Source organism: Panthera leo, chromosome A1, assembly GCF_018350215.1.
Source record: "Panthera leo isolate Ple1 chromosome A1, P.leo_Ple1_pat1.1, whole genome shotgun sequence".
NCBI lineage: Eukaryota > Metazoa > Chordata > Mammalia > Carnivora > Felidae > Panthera > Panthera leo.
This window is the reverse complement of record NC_056679.1, coordinates 110,043,722-110,063,309: the sequence shown is the minus strand read 5'-3', so window position 1 is coordinate 110,063,309 and position 19,588 is coordinate 110,043,722. Positions and strand designations below refer to the sequence as shown.

At 46.1% G+C, this 19,588-nt stretch overlaps 1 protein-coding gene across 1 annotated transcript in view; it reads left to right on the top strand.

The window, feature by feature from the left end:
• FSTL4 (follistatin like 4) overlaps window positions 1-17,103 on the top strand; it is a 209,270-nt gene extending 192,167 nt beyond the window's left edge. The window contains exons 11-14 of the mRNA XM_042955606.1: window positions 68-217; window positions 7,239-7,346; window positions 13,673-13,782; window positions 15,831-17,103. Of these exons, the coding sequence (XP_042811540.1) occupies window positions 68-217; window positions 7,239-7,346; window positions 13,673-13,782; window positions 15,831-16,533 (1,071 nt within the window). The 3' untranslated portion in view covers window positions 16,534-17,103. The remainder of the gene's footprint in view (window positions 1-67; window positions 218-7,238; window positions 7,347-13,672; window positions 13,783-15,830) is intronic.
• The last annotated feature ends 2,485 nt before the right edge of the window (window positions 17,104-19,588 follow it).

Here is a 19,588-nt window from a genome sequence, read left to right as displayed (position 1 = left end):
GGAACCCACACCTGGCAGGGGGGAATGAGGGATTAAGAAGATGTATGGCAGCCTATCTCCTTCACAGGAAGAAATCTGTCCTCAAGTGGAAGGAAATGGCACCCAGTCATGCCAGTGGGCATCGGCAGTGAACATCAGGCACCGGTACATATACGTGGCCCAGCCAGCACTGAACAGAGTCCTCGTGGTTGATGTGCAAGCCCAGAAAGTCCTACAGGTACGTCTCTCTAAGGGAGTGAGGGGGGCTTCCGGTTCTGGGGCACAGCGGCCACATTCCTCTTGGCTTTTTGCACATTCCCCAGCTCCTACAAGAGGCAGTCAGACTAGGGGCAAGGGGCAGGGGGGAGCAAAGAAGGTTCCTGTACAGTTACTCATCAGTATTTATTGCCTACTATGGACCAAGCACTGTTCTAGGTTCTTGAAAAATAGCCATGAATGAGCAGTGAAGTCCTAGAACTTATATTCTAGTCTGTCAGACCATAATTCATAATTTTAGAGAGCTATAAATTCTAAAAGCTATTTACAGGTCAAATGTGACAGAGGAACTGGACGACTCTTTTAAAATTTTATTACCGTTTATTTTTGAGAGACAAAACACCAGTGGGGGAGGGGCAGAAAGAGAGGGAGACACAGAATCCAAAGCAGGTTCCAGGCTCCAAGTTGTCAGCACAGAGCCCAATGGGGGGCTCAAACTCACAAACTCCTGGGGGGCTGTGAGATCATGACCTGAGCCCAAGTCAGGCGTTTAACTGACTGAGTCACCCATACACCCTACAAGACTCTTTTAAACTGGTCCTCACTCTGGAGATGAATAGATTCTGATATAAATGTCAAGTGGGACTTCCATTCTGGGAGCAGAAGGAAGGCCATTGGGGCTAGAGTATAGTGAGAAGGTGGAGACTGGGGTGCTATGAAGATAGGGGTAAACCAAGGCCCAAGCCATGAAGAGTTTTCATCTGGGGAATGACCTACTCTGATTTATATTTTTAAAGAATCAGTCTTTTCTTTTTTTAAATGTTTATTTATTTAGAGAGCCCACATGAGCAGGGGAGGGACAGAAAGAGAGAGAGAGAGAGAGAGAGAGAGAGAGAATCCCAAGCAGGCTCCATGCTGTTGGCACAGAGCCAGACACAGGGCTCAATCTCACGAACTGTGAGATCATTACCTGAGCCACAATGAGGAGTCAGATGCTTAACTGCCTGAGCCACCCAGGCACCCCTAAAGAGTCAGTCTTTTAAAGAGATTTTTAAATTTTAAAGTTAGATTTTAAAATAGGCTCTGTTAGAACAGACTGCAAAGCAGAGCAGAGTTGTGGCTACTAAAATAATCCAGGCAAGAGGTGCAGACAGCATTGGAGATGGTGAGATATGATCAGATTCTTGATAGATTTTCAATGTGGAAAGATTTCTGCTGAGTTGAATATAAATTTTCAGAGACAGGAGGCAGGCTGTTTTGGGTTTTTGGTTTTTGTTTTTTTAATCGAGAAACTGTAAACGGGCCCTGGGTGGCTCACTGGGTTAAGCATCCAACCTCTGCTCAGGTCATGATCTCACAGCTCATGAGTTCGAGCCTTGCTTTGGGCTCTGTGCTGACAGTTCTGAGCCTGGAGCCTGCTTCGATTCTGTGACTTCGTCTCTCTCTCTCTGCCCCTCCCCCACTCACACTCTGTGCCTCTCTCAAAAATATTTAAAAAGTAAAAAAAAAAAAAAAAAAAAAAAAAACATTGTAGAACAATGATGCCATGGATGGTGTGTGGTGGAATGACTAATGGCCCCAAGATGGCCACTTCCTAAACCCCAGAACCTAGGAACATCGCCTTATATGGCAAATGGTAGTCGGCAGATAAAATTACATTATGGATTTCTACTGTGGAGCCCTGAATCCAAGTGGAAGTATCCTTATCAGAGAAAGGCAATGTGAGCACTAAAGCACACTGCTGGCTCTGAAGAAGAGGGAAGGGGCCACGAGCTAAGAAATGCAGCTCTCAAGGCTGGAAAATTCCAGAAAACACTTTCTCTCCCAGAGCCTCTAGAAGGAGCACTGCCTTGCCGACATACTTGTTCAGCCCCGTGAAATTAATTTCAGACTTTCTGCCTCCAAAACTGTAAGAAAACAAATATGTGTTGTTTTAAGCTACTGAGTTTGTAGTAAGGTGTTACCACAGCAATAGGAAATGAATGTACCATATAGAGATTTAGGGCCAGGTAGAAGGTGCATGCCCTGGAAGAGGTAGACAGGAAAATTAGGCATTTGGATTTAGGTCTGTTAAGTTTAAAGTGCTGTTATAAATGTAAGCAGAGATGTCAAGCGATTGGATAAACGGGTCTGGAGTCCAAGGTGAGGTCTAGGCCAGAGATGTCAGTGTGGGTATCATCACCATACAAACTGCTAAATCCATAGAGAAGAGGTCAAGGTTGGAGCCCTGAAGCACTCCAACACTTAAGGATCAGGAAGGAGAGAAGAAGCCAACAAGGAGACCAAGCAGGAGTAGCCTGAAAGGTACGAAGAAAATTGGGGGCTGCGGGGGACAAGGGGAGGATGCCAGAAACCAAAAGAAGAATTTTTTTAAATGTTTATTTATTTTTCAGACAGAGAGAGGGTTAGAAAGCTGTGTGAGCAGGAGAGGGGCAGAGAGACAGGGAGCCAGAGGATCCAAAGCAGGCTCTGTAGGAAGCCTGACTTGGGGCTCAAACTCACAAACTCTGAGATCATGACCTGAGCCAAAGTCAGATGCTTAACCAACTGAGCCACCCAGGCACCCCAAAAGAAGAATGCCTTAAGGAAGAGTTTGTGGTCAGTGGTGTCAGATATAGCAGAGACCATTTGCATGTCACTGACCATTCAATTTGATATCACGTGGATCACCTTGGCAAGAGCAGATAAAATGGAATACAAGCTTGAGGTATTAGAGATAGTGAATACAGCCAACCATTTGGGGGAGTTTTGATGTAAATATGAGTAAAAGGAGTCAAATGAGGCAGTAGCTAGAAGAACATGCCAAAGAAACTTTTTTAGACTAGTTGACATTACAGCATATGTATGTATCTATGTATATATGTATGTATGTAATGCTAAAAAAATATATAAAAAAAAAAACTCCCACACATCTTGGCTTTGTTCTGCATCATTAAAGTACGCAGGAGTCATTGGAATCCAGGGCAGAGAAGTAGAGATGCTAGCTTTAGATAAAAGCACATTCTTTGATGTAACAGGAGAAAAATAGAGACTATTCAGGTATGCTTACAAATAGGTGACAATTACATTTGGTTGTAGTTGGATGAACATCTCTTCTGGTTGAAAATTATCACTAAGCCTGGAGGTTTGGAGAGAAAGGTGAAGGTTGCACGTGAGATTGAACTGACCAGGGAACTGTTAGAGGACTGCTGGACGAAATGTGAGCAGGATTGTGTTTTACTTTCCAGCAATGCCCAGGTGCAGGGTCTTTGTAGGGAGAAATTTGGATATAAGCAGGGTTGTGGTTTCTCCTAGGCAGTACAGGAGAAGACTTTCTGTTACTGATTTTTCTGGCCAGAGAGCATACTCTCAATCATTTCAATCCCTGAAAATTCATTGAAGCTTGCTTTATCACCCAGCTGATGATCAATGGGGTAAATGCTGCATATGTACTTTACAAGAATGTGTATTCTAATGGGAGGTATAGTTTTCTGTATATATGTCAATTATGTCAAGTATTTTCATTGCATTGTTCAGATCTTCTAAGTGATTTTTTCATTGTTCACGGAGTCTGTCAGCTGCTGAAAGGTGTTGTTGAATCCAGCACTGTGATTGTAGATTTATGTAAAATTCTACCACTTTTGCTTTAAAATTGTAATAACTTCCTGGGACAAAGACTTCTTTGTTCTTAGAAAATATCTCTATCTCTGGCAATACTTCTTGCCCGAAAGTCTATTTTTGCCTAATTCAAGTATAGACAGATCAGATTTCCTTTGATTAGTGTTAACATGGTATAATTTTCCAAACTCCATGTATTTGGGTTTCGGCCTTTATGTAGTATAATAATCTTCATTTTTGACTTGGATCATTTGATCCATTTATATTTAATGCAATTATATAGTTAAATCTACCATTTTCTGGTCTTCTCATTTGACCTAACTGTTCTGCTTTTTTTCTCCTTTTTACTTTCTTTTGGATTAGTCAAACATTTTCGTTCTGTTATTATTATTACCACCATAGAGATTATAACATGCATCCTTGCCTCAATATAGTCCTGTACAAATTACTTCACTTCCCTAATAATGATAGAACCATACAACACTAACCCCTTAAACTCCTCTCCTGCCTTTTGCATTATTGTGGGAATGAGTTTTAACTCTGTATATAATTTAACCCCACAAGACATGAGTATTATTTTGTATAGTTGATAGTCATTTATATTTACCTCCATATTTACTTTCTCACTACTCCTTATTCATTCCTGAAGCACACAGTTCTGTCTGGGATCATTTTCATTGTAAATGAAGAAGTTTCTTTAATAGTTCTTTTAGTGCAGATCTGCTGGCAACACATCCTGAGTTTCTGTTTGTTTAAAAATAACTTTGCCTTTTATTTTTAAAAACTATTTTCACTGGATATAGAATTCTACCTTGGTAAATTATACTCAGCATTTTAAGATGCTGTTACCTTGTCTTCCACTGTTTTTGTTAATAGGTCACCTGTCAGTCTTATTGTCACCCTTCTGAAGGTCGTGTATCATTTATTTTGACTGCTTTTCAGATTTTCTCTTTGGTCTTTAGCAGTTTTACTGTGATGTGCCCAGGTACAGTATTCTTTGTATTTATTCTGATTTGGAAGTCCTAGTGGTTCTTGACTGTGTGGATTGATACCTTTCATCAGATTGGAATTCTTTGTTACCTCTTCTTTAGAAACTGTTAAAAAAAAAAAAAAAGATCTTTCCACTGTATGCCACATGTCTGTTTCACTCTTTTCCATTCTTTTTAGTCTCTTTGTGCTTCGAGTATGTTCTATCAATTTGTCTTTCAATTCACTAGTCCTATCTTCTGCTATGTCTAATACGGATTTAACAGAACCTAATTATTGAAATCTTAATTCCAGGTATTGCATTTTTCACTTTTGTAATTTCTACTTAAATATATAAAATTGTAATTATGTTTCTATGGGTCACCCATGGGTCTTTCTATTGTCTTTCATATGTAGTTTTTAATCACATAGTCTGTGTAGTCATGTCTAGTAATTTTTTAAATGCCAGACACTCCATATATTAAAAAAAAAAAAAAAAAAGACTTGAGATGGTTGTCATCTTCCTCTGCTAGGCAGAGAGAGTAGAGAATGAATCATTTTAGTCTAATCAAGTGCTAAGTTGAATCAAGCCTGAACTGAATTTTTTAAGGCTTACTCTGCTTCTGATTTATTCCTAGACCTAGAAGTTAGCCCGTCAGGATTTTTAACTAAGAGCCTGGTATGTTCTTCAGTATCTTTTCCCTTCTATACCTTTGCTCCTCAGCATATTAAGACTTCAGAACACTGTTGTGAATTTAGGAGATTATTGGTTTAGCTCTTCAGTCTGCTTGCTACTCCATACCACCTCAGAATGAGAATGTGAAATGTGATTGGAGAAGTGTAAATAGAAAGGAGAGAGGCGGCTACAGTCCAAACACTAGGGAAGTTTTGCTGTGAAGAAGGCAGACAAATGGGGTAACTCAAATAGAATGCATAATCAAGAGAGTTTTTAAAAGAGTTGAAGAAACTAGAGACAATGTCAAGATGGTATTATTGGTGGTGGGTTAAGCTCTGGGTACAGGAAGACAGTGCCAGATCCTGGAGCCTTTAGCAAATGAAGAAAAGCAACCAGGAAGCTGGCAGATGCTGGGAACAAAAAGGAGCAGGTGGAGATATGAACAAAGGACCTGCAGTACTTGAATGTAGGAAGAGGCTTCAGGGGCCAAGGGCTTTAAATTAGAGCCAAAAGAGTGAAAGGGGACTCCACAGATGATAACGAATGGAGAAGACATTTAGGTCAGCATGGAGTGACAAAATTAAGAGTTCGGTTTTGTAGTTGTTAAGTTGAGGTCATCAACAGAGGAATGAGTTCTAAAGTCATTAGAGTACAGGAAGTTATCTGAAGCCATAGAATCAGATGAACTCACCCAGAGAAAGGATGTAGACACAGAGAAGGTGGTCAAAGATGAAGACCTGAAACATGCCAACATTTTGAAATCAGAATGAGGAAGGGAAGCTAGGGAGATGGGAAGCTGAGAGAAGAGAAGCTTCCTAGAAGGGAGTAGTTAACCATGTGGAATCTTGCTGACATGTCAAAAAAGAGGAGGATCACAAAGTGATCTGACACAAAGGTCTTCAAACAGGTCAGTGGAGTGATGAAGACAGAAACTTGATGGGAATATTAAAGAGAAATGGATCATGGACTCCACAGCCAGTTCTTCAGAGAAGCTTTGACCAATGGGGGTAGAGGTGGGTTTCTCCCCCCGAAAGGGTGACATCTTTAATGAACACAGGGAGTGGCCAGGATGGAGGCCAATGACAAGAAGAGCAAGGGTCATAGTCTAGGGGTATGAGCATCATGGAGGAGAGTTCTGGAACTTAGACAACTACATTATAAAAAGCAGAAAACAGTCTCCATTTGAGAGGGCCATGGGGGAAGCTCTGTTCTCCAAGGATAATAGAGTTTCAGTTACAGCAGTTAAAAAAAAAAAAAAATGTCTGCCTGAATCCTACAATCTGGGTCCCAGAGCCTCCAGCTAAAGGATGTACAAATAGAGGCTGTGCAAAGAGACAAGACAGGTGATAATGGATGATCTCTAAGTCAGTCTCAGATGACACAGAAGGAAGGGCCAACTCACCAGAATCTCAGCCAAAGAACAGAACAGCCAAAGACACTGAGGGTTCTAGAGTCTCCAAAACGTTTCTAGGAGTGGTGGCCGGAGGGTCCTGCAGCTGATTCCTGAGTGGTAAACGTAAAGCCTCTGGGTTTAGACTTTTGCCAAGACGGTCTTGGTCCCCTTTAAGTAAAACATGCACAAAGTTTATAAAAGGAATTAAATTACTGACAATGGTTTTATGCCTCTAAAGACAAACCCAGAAAGAGGCTTGTGCCCTGGCTTCCCAAGCAGGCTCACTGCCAACAATGCTAGGTTAGCTATCCACTCACCTGGGCAGGAAGGCCATTTACACAAAGCCAAGAAATGACCACTGTGTCAGCTGATAATAATGATGACCCACTTGTGCCTATTTTTTTTTTCAAGTCCATAGGTGTGGACCCTCTGCCAGCTAAGCTGTCCTATGACAAGTCTCATGACCAAGTGTGGGTCCTGAGCTGGGGGGATGTGCACAAGTCCCAACCAAGCCTCCAGGTATGTTGAACATGTAGAAACTGACACCCCACAGGAACAGAGGACACTATCCTGTCTAATAATGTCTCTTGCTTCCCTAGGTAGCTGATCACATTTATCCAAAAACCTATCCATCAAGGTTTGAGGAGAGAGTAGGAAGTAGGAAACAACCTTAGGCCAAAGCCCCTCACAGGCAATTCACAAGGTGTCTTCAGCCAGGCCTACCTTTAAAAGATAATACTGATGATGGATAAGATTCTGATGTCAGGACAACCAGAATGTGGCTTCCAGGCCCCACCTCTCCTGATCCAGGACTTTCTTCACCTTGAGCTGGGCAGGCTGGAAAACAGTGTCAAAGCATGTGCTAGATGTGAGCCTGTAAGGAAGGAAAAGTAGGAGCAGTAGTTATGTCCATAAGTGGAAGCACATTTACTGAGTGCTTACAGTATGCTAGGACACAGCAAAGTTCACTAATTTGCCCATGTCCCAACCCAGACAGTGTGGCTCTGCAGCCCAATACTCAGCCACTGCACTGTGCTTCCTCTTTGAAAGAGTTTGGTCACAGGAGCTCTGTGGGATCCCCCCTCTCCACCTGTCAGAGAAGGTCAACATCACCCCTGTGTTGGGCGTGCCTGGCTCTGCCTTTCTCATCCAGGGATGCATTACAGAATTAAACCCTAAAAAAAAAAGTGAGTTGAATGCCTGCATTGTCCCAAAGATCTACATAGAACCATTCTAGATGCACAGAAGTTAATTCATTTCATACAGTGGATGCCTCAGCACATTAGGGTTTCATTCTCTCTCAGAACCCCAGCTGACAAGGGCTGCAGATGGAGTCAAGTTCACCCTGTTCTCAAGACTGGTAAGAGCAAAGGGACAGCTGGGTCTACAGAGGCTTCCTCCAGGGGAATACCTGCCTACCTCTGCACGGTTGGGCCAGGGGGAAGACACTACTTCATCTCCTATAAATTGAAACTATTGTCATTTGATGGATGCCATCAACGTGGGCCCCAGTGAGATGACCAAAAAATCCATTACAGTGTCTAGAAGCCTGAATAAAGGTCATTCAGAGCAGAGCCTAAGCCCAGGGAAATTGTAATTTTTACTGGCCCTCCCTCTGGCAGCTCCAACAAAGCCTCTAAGGTAATTCAAGGGGAGGAGTCACCAAGACTTTTTTTTTGCTGAAACCAAAAATGACTGCCTAATTTAACAGGGCAGAGGAGTTGAAAAACACATGGTTTCATAGGTTATCTGTAAAAGAGAAAACATGAGAGTGGCAGTGGATTTCTCACCTGTAACAGGAGCTGGCAGACTATGGCATCTACATGGCTGAGATCCAAGAATCCTATTCCCAGCTAAGATATCCTTTACCTGGCAGGACAAAACAAAGATACAGTATGTGCAAGAATTCAGAGAGTGTATCACTCACCTGCACCCTCTAAGCAACAGATTTGAGGAAAGGATCCCAGACAAACACCAGATGAAGAAAGATCAAGAGGAGACTGATGTAAAGAATGAACCCACGGAGGAGCTAAGATGGAGGAAGACAGGCTCTCTGCAAATGTGTAACAAGTTCTAAATAAGTATGTTTGAATTAGGATAGACAGGCTGAAAGAGAAATCCTGATGCCAGGCTATAACCGAAGATAAATTAATTCAGTAAAAATAATTGCATGGAGTGGAGGAAAGTGGAGGGAGTAAAAATACTTAGAAATATCTTATTGGGGTAAGAGAAGGTGTGGAGAATGCTGTTTGGAAGTAGTAGTTGGGAAGTGAGCATCTCATTATTCCAAATGTGATCAACTGAATTCTCCTAAAAGCTGTGATGATCAGACTTTGTTAGGAACAAAGAAAACTCTAACTTGTTTATAAGAAACACACATGGGGGCGCCTGGGTGGCTCAGTTGGTTAGGCATCCGACTTCGGCTCGGGTCATGATCTCACGGTCTGTGGGTTCGAGCCCCGCATCGGGCTCTGTGCTGACAGCTCAGAGCCTGGAGCCTGTTTCAGATTGTGGGTCTCCCTCTTTCTCTGACCCTCCCCTGTTCCTGCTCTCTCTCTGTCTCAAAAATAAATAAATGTTGAAAAAAATTTAAAAAAAAACACACATGAAACAGAATAAAAGGTTGAATGAGGACAGGTGAACAAGAATATATTAATATTTCCACTGGTGCGTATCAGGCAAGGTAGGGTTTAAGGTCACCAGCACTAAAAACAGCAAACAGATACTATGTCTCTACTATGTCTCCAGTAGCCTATAGTTATCAAGCAACATTAACAACTAAATGGCCTCAAACAAGAGCAATTAAAAATACAAGGAGAACTTGGAGCACCTGGGTAGATTTGTCAGTTAAGAGTCTGATTCTTGATCTCAGCTCAGGTCTTAAGCTCAGGGTTGTGAGTTCAAGCCCCACATTGGGCTCTGCCCTGGACATGAAACCTACTTGAGAAAATAATACAAGGAGAACTTAATTTAACATGCACTTAAATTGTCCAAAGGACATGAATGAATGACATGGGAAAATTGATTAACAATGCAACTTGGTTTAATATACACCTTTCATCTGCAGAACAGTTTTTTCACATGTCCACATACGAATAGGTTTATCTGTAACCACAAAGGATATTAACCAATCTTGTAAAAGTAGATGTTATAAGCAACATTAGCTGATGAATTAGAAACAATTAAAATAGAACCTAATAAGAAGACACTCCTATATAACTACTGGATCAAAAAGGAAGCTAAAAGGGAAATTAGAAACACTCTCAAAGGCAATAGTAAAGCGATCATTCTACATCAAGACCAACAGGAGACAGAGAAGGCTGTAGACATGGAGTGTCTGGGTCTTAAAAGCCTGAAGAAGTACTTGTGTTAAGAATTGAGAACAAGAACAGAGTAGTGACAAGGAGAAGAATGAAATTAATATAAACAAAACCAAAGAACAAAGAGAAACAGAGAAATCCTTCACAAGCCTGGTAAAGGAACAAAGAACGAATATATAAAATGAGGCATGAGAAAAGGAGTATTACTGCAGATACAGGAGGATAAAAATAACTGGAAATTAATACATGGCAACTCTGGGGCAGCAAATTTTAAAACCTAAAATAAGTGGATGATAGCTTACAAAATGTAGCCACCTGGCCAGCTCCATCAGTAGAGCGTGCAACTCTTGATTTCGGAGTCATGAGTGTAAGCCCCACGCTGGGAGTAAACACTGACCTAACAGAAGCCCATAATAGAATAATAATTACAGGGTTTTTTTAAAGATTGAAGAGCTACCACAGAAAAACAGTTGAATTTTATCAAACCTTCAAAATATATTTTTAATATTATTTAACTATCTCGGACCACAGGGAGGATAATGTGCAGCTTCTTTGTTTTAAATAGCCAGCAAATTTTAATTATGAAAATTGACTAAAAATTGTGTAAAAAAAACAAAGCTGTAGGCTAATGTCACTTAGGAATACAGAAGCAAAATTCTAAACATGGTATTAAAAACAGAGTCCAGCAGTGCATCTAAATGCAGGGAACAAAGTCCCAGAATACGATGATGGTTCACTCTCAGGAAATCAGTCAACATTCTCTTAACAAAAGGGGGAAAAAAAACTATTATTTTCAATAAATCCTGAAAAGGCACTGAATTAAATACAGCAGACATTCTCAATGAAATAATTAAAAACACAAAAAGGCAATTTCTTAAATATAATGAACACTATTTCCCAAAAACCAAGAGCAAAGTTTGCCTAAATGGCCAAACACAACTATTACAATCAGGAATTAGGTCACAACGTCCAGCATCCCAAGTGCAGAGTCTGGGCATTGCACTTTAACAAGAAAGGGACCACATTGAATAAACCTACCTTCATCCCTATGGGCTAGGGTTAAAGAAACCACTACTCGCAAAAACTCCTGGAAATGTCAACTGGCCCAGCCCTTGGGGTGCACAATTTGGAAAGGAGAACCAAAAGCCTCAAAACAATGCTTTTTTGAATCCAGCAACTTGACTTCCAAAGGCTATGGAAGTTTTGTCCATGGGTATGGACAAAAACTTTGTTTTTCAATACCTAACACTAAGGAACTGGTTAAACAGAACTTTGCTTGGACTACATGAAGGTGTTTCTATAAATGAAGCCCTTCCCTCAGCAGCCAGTGTTGGCTGGCACCTTCCTGAATCCTCCGTATCACTCCTTGGCCCACCAGTCCCAGACCCCCACACCCCCCAGCTGAGCCTCCCTTTTCACCTGGTTTTGTCTACCCTCTTAGAGAGATGCTCAGCCTTCAGGACCCCACGTGAACTATCAAGTGACATTTCCTGATATCTAGCCACATATGTACGTCTCCATATGTGGGCTCCTGAAGCAAGCCCACAGAGCCAGCAAAATTAAGGAGTTGGACAATTATCTTTTGGACACTAACATGCGGGGGAACGTGCCAGGATGCAAGGCCAAGAAGGAACTCACAACTCGTCAGACAAATGAGGTGGTCACACCCACATGAGTTCAATGGCCCGTGGTACTGCGTTTTGATGAAGTAACCTCTGAATATAGGGTGTCAGAGTGGTGAAGCGTGAATGACACTGACCGCTGACAGCCTGTAATTTTCCATCTCTATTAGAAGCTAAAATGACAGGCCTGCGATCAAGCAGTGATTGTGTGGCTTCTTGGAATTCTCTGGCATTTTCCCCTAGACACTCCCATGATCCAGTTTCCTAATGCTGATATTTTCATGCCCAGTACCAAGAGTGTTTTTCCATGGACTTGCCATGGAAGTATCATTTGGCCATTCTAAAAAATCACAGAAAAATAACCTAATGCGGTGTGACAACTTTAGAGCTGCCCCAAGGCTGAAAATCACAGCCCTCCTCATTCCTGTCCGGCATCCTCTCTGCTTACCCCCTCCCACCTCCACCCCCCCAGGAAGCATGATCCAGAAAAGACTCAAACTTCAACCCTGCCTGAGGAGGCAGGCCAGGTGTTGTTTGTTTCCCCATAAAAGCAAGAGCCAGAAGGCAGTCCTATTCTTAAAAGATAGAAGCATCCAGAACTCCAAGCCACGGGAGTTACCGAAGCCCCAACAGAGACTGTCCTCAGCCTCAGGCTGCAGAAGTCTGGACCGTGTAAGCACAGCCATATGATCAAGATCAGAGAAAGTGTCTCAGCTCTGTGTTCACAGTCTAGCCACCCCCCCACCCCCCCCCCCCACCCCCCCACCCCCACCCCCCCGCTCAGAGGGTCTGGGCTTGACCTTGTGGGCCTTCAGCCTCATCTGGCTGTGGGCCACCCACGTTTCAGGGCAATGGCCTAGAAATTGGAGGCTGACAAGCACATGAAGAAGGAAAGGGGACACAGGTTGTTGAGCATGGTGTCTCTGGCCTGGCCATGCCCAAGGCTGTGTTAGCTGATAGACATGTGCTCAGCCTGACCACAGCGGGCTTTCTGGCAGGACCTCCACACTGCTCTCTTCCCACCTAATCTCCGACATCACTCGCCTCTGTTCTGCACTGCCACCGTGCCCTTCCCTGACACAGGCCCAGCAGGAACTGTCCACAGCAGAGAATGGCTCCGGCTGCCTCCTGCCAACCCCACAGAGAAAGTGGTACAAAAGAAGAAAGGGAAACAGAGGCAGCTATGCTCTGTCACTACCAATGTGTACAAAACACGGGGCCTGACTCTTGATTTCTCACAGCAGGTCCGTTGTGCAACTAGACCCCATCCCCAGCATTCTAACTGCAAGGCATCTAAATGGCTTGAGCAGCATCTTTGAATGGCATTTCTGCAGGATTCCTGCTTTCTCCAATAAACCATGGAGTCACAATTCCCATAGAACACCTCTGTGAGCAGTCTATGATAGAGATGCCCAACAAATGGGCCCACGCACCTGTCATCAAAGGAAAATAAGGAAGCAGTAAATACTTGCACCATTTAACATTTTCATGACTGAAAAGCTCACTCCCTCTCTTCCCAGGGTGGCCTGGGTGCTGAGAAGATGGGATTCTCAGTTGTAGGGGAAGTGGTCTCTGAGCAGAGTGATCTTTCTCTTCTGGGGACCTCTCTCAGAAGCTCCAACATGGTCCCCACTGTGCCATCAGGGGCTGGTGATGTGTGGGCCCAGTTTTGGGTCAGACCTGCCTGCACAGGAGGGAGTGATTCAGGCATCCATACCTGTACTGCCCCTCTCCCCCAAAGGGGGAGTCCCTGCTCTGCTCCTGCCCCCCTCTCTCACACTGGGGGCATCTCTCTCTGAAGTAGCCTGTCTGCTGAGGGGCCTTACCAGCATGTGCAGGTGGTTCCAGGTTTCCCACCCCTACCTGGGTGGGCCCTCACAAGGACCCTCCCTCTGTGTTATAGGTGATCACAGAAGCCAGCACCGGCCAGGGCCAGCACCTTATCCGCACACCGTTTGCAGGAGTGGATGACTTCTTCATTCCTCCAACAAACCTCATCATCAACCATATCAGGTGAGACAGGCCCACGATGCCCTAAGGAGCCCCCATAATCCAACTCAGCCCGGCATGTGGTGCATTTGCCCACTGTGAGACCTGCTCCTTCTGTGTCTCTGTCACTCATCCTGAGCTGGCCTTGGGCTCCATCATGAGGGGACAGAAATGGACCCATCACTAGTCCTTAAGTGCCTTAGTTAAGGAAGGCACCGAGCTCCTATGGCCCTCAGAGGCCCACTGAGGACAGAAAGTCTCATCCTCAAGGTGAGGACTATAGAGAAAAGGAAACAATAGTGGTTAATGGGCCACCCTCTCCTTGTTAGACACAAAGAAACTAGTAGAAGTGGTCTTGACCCCTTTTTACACATGCAGAAACCAAGGATTAGAGAAGTTAAAACAGAGGCCAAGTTTACACATCCAGGAAGAGTCAGATGAAATACGAGGCCAAGTCTCTTTTTAGTTCCTTATTCTCTGCTGCCCACTGCCCATGGGTTTTCCAGAAGCCCCCAGAGCAGCCATGGAGAGGGCCAGCCAGGGAACAAGGCCTCTTGTTCATCCAGAACAGCCAGAACATCCAGAACCATCCAGAACAGCCTAAAAATGGTGGCCTATGGTCTCACCTGCAAACCTCAGCTCAACCTGGCTGTTCCCCCTGCCTGTTCATTTCAGACAACCCCTAACACCTACTGTAAAGTCACCACTGCAGAAGACTCAGCCTGCCCCTTTATAAAGTCACGGAGACCGGAAGGTCGTGCCTTTCTTTTGTCTGACATCAAGTCCCTTTCTCCAGGAAGAAAGGACTCATTGTTATATATTGAAGCTGGACTTGCAAAACTAGGCCCACCCACTGATCCAAGCCCAAGAAAGAAAACAGCTCCTTTATGAACCCTACCGTGTAGACAGCACCTGGGAGGAGCCTCTAAGATTCTGGTGGTTGCTCAAGGGTGAAAAACCCCCAAAGAAGCTGAATTCAGGCGGGAGTCTAGCACATTTACAGGCTCTGCGACACCTGGGTGTGGCGTTTTACATTCAAGTTCTTTACCAGAGTTTCATGCTCTTTCCATGCTTGATATCTTTAAGAATGCTTTAAAGATGCTTTTAAGTGGGCATTTCCCCCACTCAGAGACTCAGGTATTCAAAAGAGAAGTGTGGAGGAGATGTTTCTCTTCTTCCCATAGGCATCCACAGCACCAAAAGGCCTCTCTCAGTCAGCGATTGAGGCAGAGGCTCTCAGGTCAAAGCCAAGTCCTGCCTGGGGTCAGGCCTTCTGGCAGCTTGCCACCCACCCCCAGAGGGGAATTTCACCAAGCCCAGATGTGAGCGACTACCGCCTGCTGGGCCCTTCCCCTCAAGCTTTGATCCAGTCCTCCCAAAAGCCCTCAGAAGGAACTGCCCTCTTCCTCATGGCAGAGGCTCTAAGAGGCCGTCCACACCCCGGGCTCTGCAGTGGGCAGGGCAGCAAGGCCACGCCAAGGCCATCTGGCTGCAAAGGTAAAAGCTGTCCTCAGCCCCCCTGCCCAAGCTTCCTCCCCCAGGGGATCAGGGATCATAACCGACACAGGACAGGCTGCCCCTCCACCTTCCTCTCCCCCGGGGGAGGGAGCGCTGGAGGAAGCGAGTTGGCTTGCGGGGCCTGCTCAGAATCTGATTAGTCCAGAGGACAGTAGCAGCAAGCCCACCTCTGCCGTCCTCCTTCTGGCAGGCGATCGGGGGCTCTTTTCCCTCCAGGCACAGGCCCCCACTTCCCAGCTGGCAGCAGGCCTCAGGGGAGCTGATGTGAAGGCATCCCAAAGGGAGAAGCTATTGACGGCACTTTTATGCTCCTCCTTTACCATTTCTAGAGATGAGTGCGTGTTATGAGAGCAGAAATCGAGGAGCATTTGTAATGCGGCTGCCTTCATTTTCACCTCGTAGATGAATGACTGAAGAAGCCAGGCCCTGCAGGATGGTACATCTAATTAAGAAGCTGTTAGCGCACTGAAGGATTAGGATAAAGGGAAGAGAATGGATGCAATCCTTTAGAGGAATGACAGAGCCCCTCCTGACCTCAGTTCTTCCCTTCGCAGGTTCGGCTTCATCTTCAACAAGTCTGAGCCCGCAGTTCACAAAGTTGACCTGGAAACACTGGTGCTGCTCAAGACCATCAGCCTGCAGAGCCACGGCTGCGTGCCACAGGCCATGGCCCACACCCACCTGGGCGGCTACTTCTTCATCCAGTGCCAACAGGATGGCCCCGCTTCTGCCGCCCCCCAGCTGCTGCTCGACAGCGTCACGGACTCCGTGCTCGGCCCCAATGGGGACGTGACTGGCACCCCACACGTGTCCCCCGACGGGCGCTTTGTGGTCAGCACTGCTGCCACCAGCCCCCAGCTGCACGTGCAGGAGATCACGCTGCAGGGGGAGATCCAGACTCTCTCTAGCCTGAAAATAAGCCAGGGCATCTCTGACGTGGCCTTCCAGCACTCCTTCACCCACGGCGATCAGTACTACATCTACGCCCCCCTGGAGACAGAGCCAGACCTGCTGTTCCTGGAGCTGTCCACGGGGAAGACGGGCATGCTCAAGAACTTGAAGGAGCCGCCCACGGGGCCCCAATGGCCTTGGGGAGGGCCCCGCAGGATCGTGAGGGACAGCGGGCTCTTCGGACAGTTCCTGCTCATCCCCGCCCAAGAGTCTCTGTTTCTCGTCAACGGGAGACAAAACGCTCTGCGGTGTGAGGTGTCGGGCGTAAAGCGGGGGACCACAGTGGTGTGGGTGGGCGAGGTATGAAGGAGCCCGGGGCAGAGCCCTGGGCCACCAAGCACCGCCGAGTCCTCACACCGCAGCCCCAAGCAGGCGCCCTGTACATTTTCACGGACAAAAGCAAAACCTGTATCTGCTCTGTGGTTCAACACTGGCCTTCTTGCAAGTTTCCTAGTATAAGGTATGCGCTGCTAACCAGATTGGGGTTTTTCGTTGGGAAGTATGATTTATGCCTTGAGCTACGGTGAGAACACACGCTGCTGTGTAAAGGAATCATTTCTGTGCCCAGCTACACGCCATGTTTCCTGGGGAACGCTGCGGAACCAAGAGCTCCTGCTTTCCAGGCTGACACTTGTGTCGGTTGCCTTCATGTACTCATTGTCCGTCACAGCTGGGTCCAGCCCACCTCCCCCCAATGGAGTGGCCCCGAAGCCGGGCCTGGAAACTCAGTGCGAGCCCTGGCTTTCGCTCCAGGCATGAGAGCCACGTCTGCCCTCATTCCGGACCTTCTTTTCTCTTGCGCAGCCGCTTCATGCTTTTTTTCCATGTGACTTGGTGTAAGCCTGAGGGAGATCCAGCCAGACTTCTTGCGTCTTGGGGGATGGGGAAATCACTTACTTTATTTTGGAAATTTTGATTAAAAGATAATTTTTTATAATCTCAAATGCTAGTAAGCAGAAAGATGCTCTCCGAGGTCCGCTCTGTTCGTCCCTGCCTTAGGCCAAGTCTCTGAGAGTCACCACCCCACACCCAGAAAGAACAGTGATCATCCAGGAATAACGGTCCTCTATACCACGGACACCCCGAGTACAGATCTAGTCACCACAGTGGCAAAGACTTTGTTCTGGGCCGGGACGCAAAGAGACCAGGACAAACCCTGTGTGCCTGCTTTTTACCACTGAACGGGGATGTTTTATGAGCCGGGCCCAGTTCCCCAGATTCAGAGCAGACTGGGCTTGCCACGGGGGCAGCCTACAGAAGAGTGACCTCCTGGTGCAACACAAAGACACGTGTGGGGTCCAAGTGGCTTCTGTAGGCGATCCCTTTCAAAAATCAATTTCTTTTCTGCCCGTGGCCCTTGCACTCAGCTCTAGCATGCCGGTCATTGCATCATCACGGCACAGCACATTTCAGTCTTTTCTTACACGTGGACCCTTCTGTCCCCAATAATACACACTGAAAAACCCACAATCAGAAGGCAGAGGGAAGGGGGGGGCCAGTGGCGGGAGGGTGTGGGCTGCCAATGCTTCATGATTCCCAAATATCTCAGACAATGCTGGGCTGTCAGGGGGTCATCGAGGGAGTACAACCCAGCTGGCCCCGGGAAGACAGCTCATGTTGGAGAATGTCAGCTTTGGGGCTCCCGGCACACCCCTTCTCCCTCGCCTCATTCACCAAAACACACTTGTATGGTTTCTGGCCTGAATGATTGGTTTTCAAGTCACGTGAAGTTGGAAGAGATGGTCTCATCATGGACACCTCACCTAGGGCAGACCGCTTCACCCGCCAACATGGCCATGCTTTTCCCGCTCTGATCACTGGCTGCTTTCAGGGAAAGGAAGACACAGACCCTGCCTTGCTGTAAATACAGCTCCCTTGCACACTCACCTGAATGCCCAACCTACCTGACCCCAACTTGATTTCCTGAAATCAGCCAGTCCTGTTGTCTCAAGTATCTTGGTCCATCCAACGCCTGTCCCCTCCAACTCCCAAGAGTGTGCCTAGGTATATACATGCATACTTTAGATTTCGTTACATGTACTTGAGCTATAGCTACAGGTTGAAAGGATGGACTTCAAAAGCCGCATACTCAGTTTCCCAAGAGCTGGGATGGATGGGTGACACCTCTCAACCTTTCTTCTTCCTGCCCCAATCTCTTGACACATTCACTTCCAGACTTCCACATTTATCACTGCAGTTCTCCACTTTCACCAACTTCTCCCTTTGGAAAAATCTTCCAGATGATGGCAACCCCTGGCAGAGAAAGTCTGAGCCTACCTGAGGAAGAGCCTACCACCTACCAGGTCAGACCATCAGCCCCTCGGGGTCATGGGTTCCTAAGTCAAAGACCAGTCCAATCCCAGCAGGCCTTGTGATCTGGGAGACTGCAGCATCCGTTCCTTTGCCTCATTCCTTCTGTTTCTAAGTGTGTCTGAAAAGCATTTCTGCCTCTGGCTAACTCACTGTGCAATTAACTGGAGATGCCAGCTTAGGGCTCGGGGCCAGCATTCCACACACTGTTGAATCAGAGCAGGGATTGTAGGCCTGAAAACAGTGCAATCTGCATATTCACAAAGGCAAGAGAGTAAATGCTTTTTCATCACAGCAAAGCCGAACTGCTGGGTGGGAGGCAGAGGAAAGGCTGGCCAGGTTGCCCCCCACCCCCCTTCCAGCCCCAGAAGCTCAGAGGAACACGGTCCCAAAGTCACTGGTGTAAAAAGTTACCACAGCAGGTGAGCCTTGCTGCCGACCCAGCCGCAGCCCTCTGACAAACACACAAGATCACCTAACAACCGATACTTCACTTTAAAGAAGCACTTCATCTTAACAATGACACGTTCATAATGAACTATTTCAAAATTTACTGAATTTTGAAATAAAATTAATTTCACAAAAATTCAACATAGTATTTTTTTTTTCATAACAACTCACAAATAACCTACACCTTTGCTGATATTAAGGATTTGAAATGGAGGGGCTGGTGTTCCTTCCGCCCCAGTGAGCAAAACCCTGCATGGAGGCAGTGGGTCTGAAAGCCTACCCAGCCTTCTACCGGGTGGTAGTAGTAAGAGGGAAGTGTCTGCTTGCAGGTGGCTGCACGGACCATCTGCACAGGATACCTGGGTGTGGACAACGTGCTGTGTGGCAAATGCCACCATCCCCACCCCAGCAATCCTGCCCAACAAACTCTGCCTGGGGCTGGCCCAGGCTTCTTCCCTAGGTCTCCCAGTCAATTCAAGCATCTCACTATACCTTCCCCAAGCCCCTGGAAGTAGCTGGAAGGACCTGTGAAGTGTGGGTGGGGCCAACCACTAATCCCCAACCACAAGATGCAGAAACTTGAATCTAGACACATCATGAA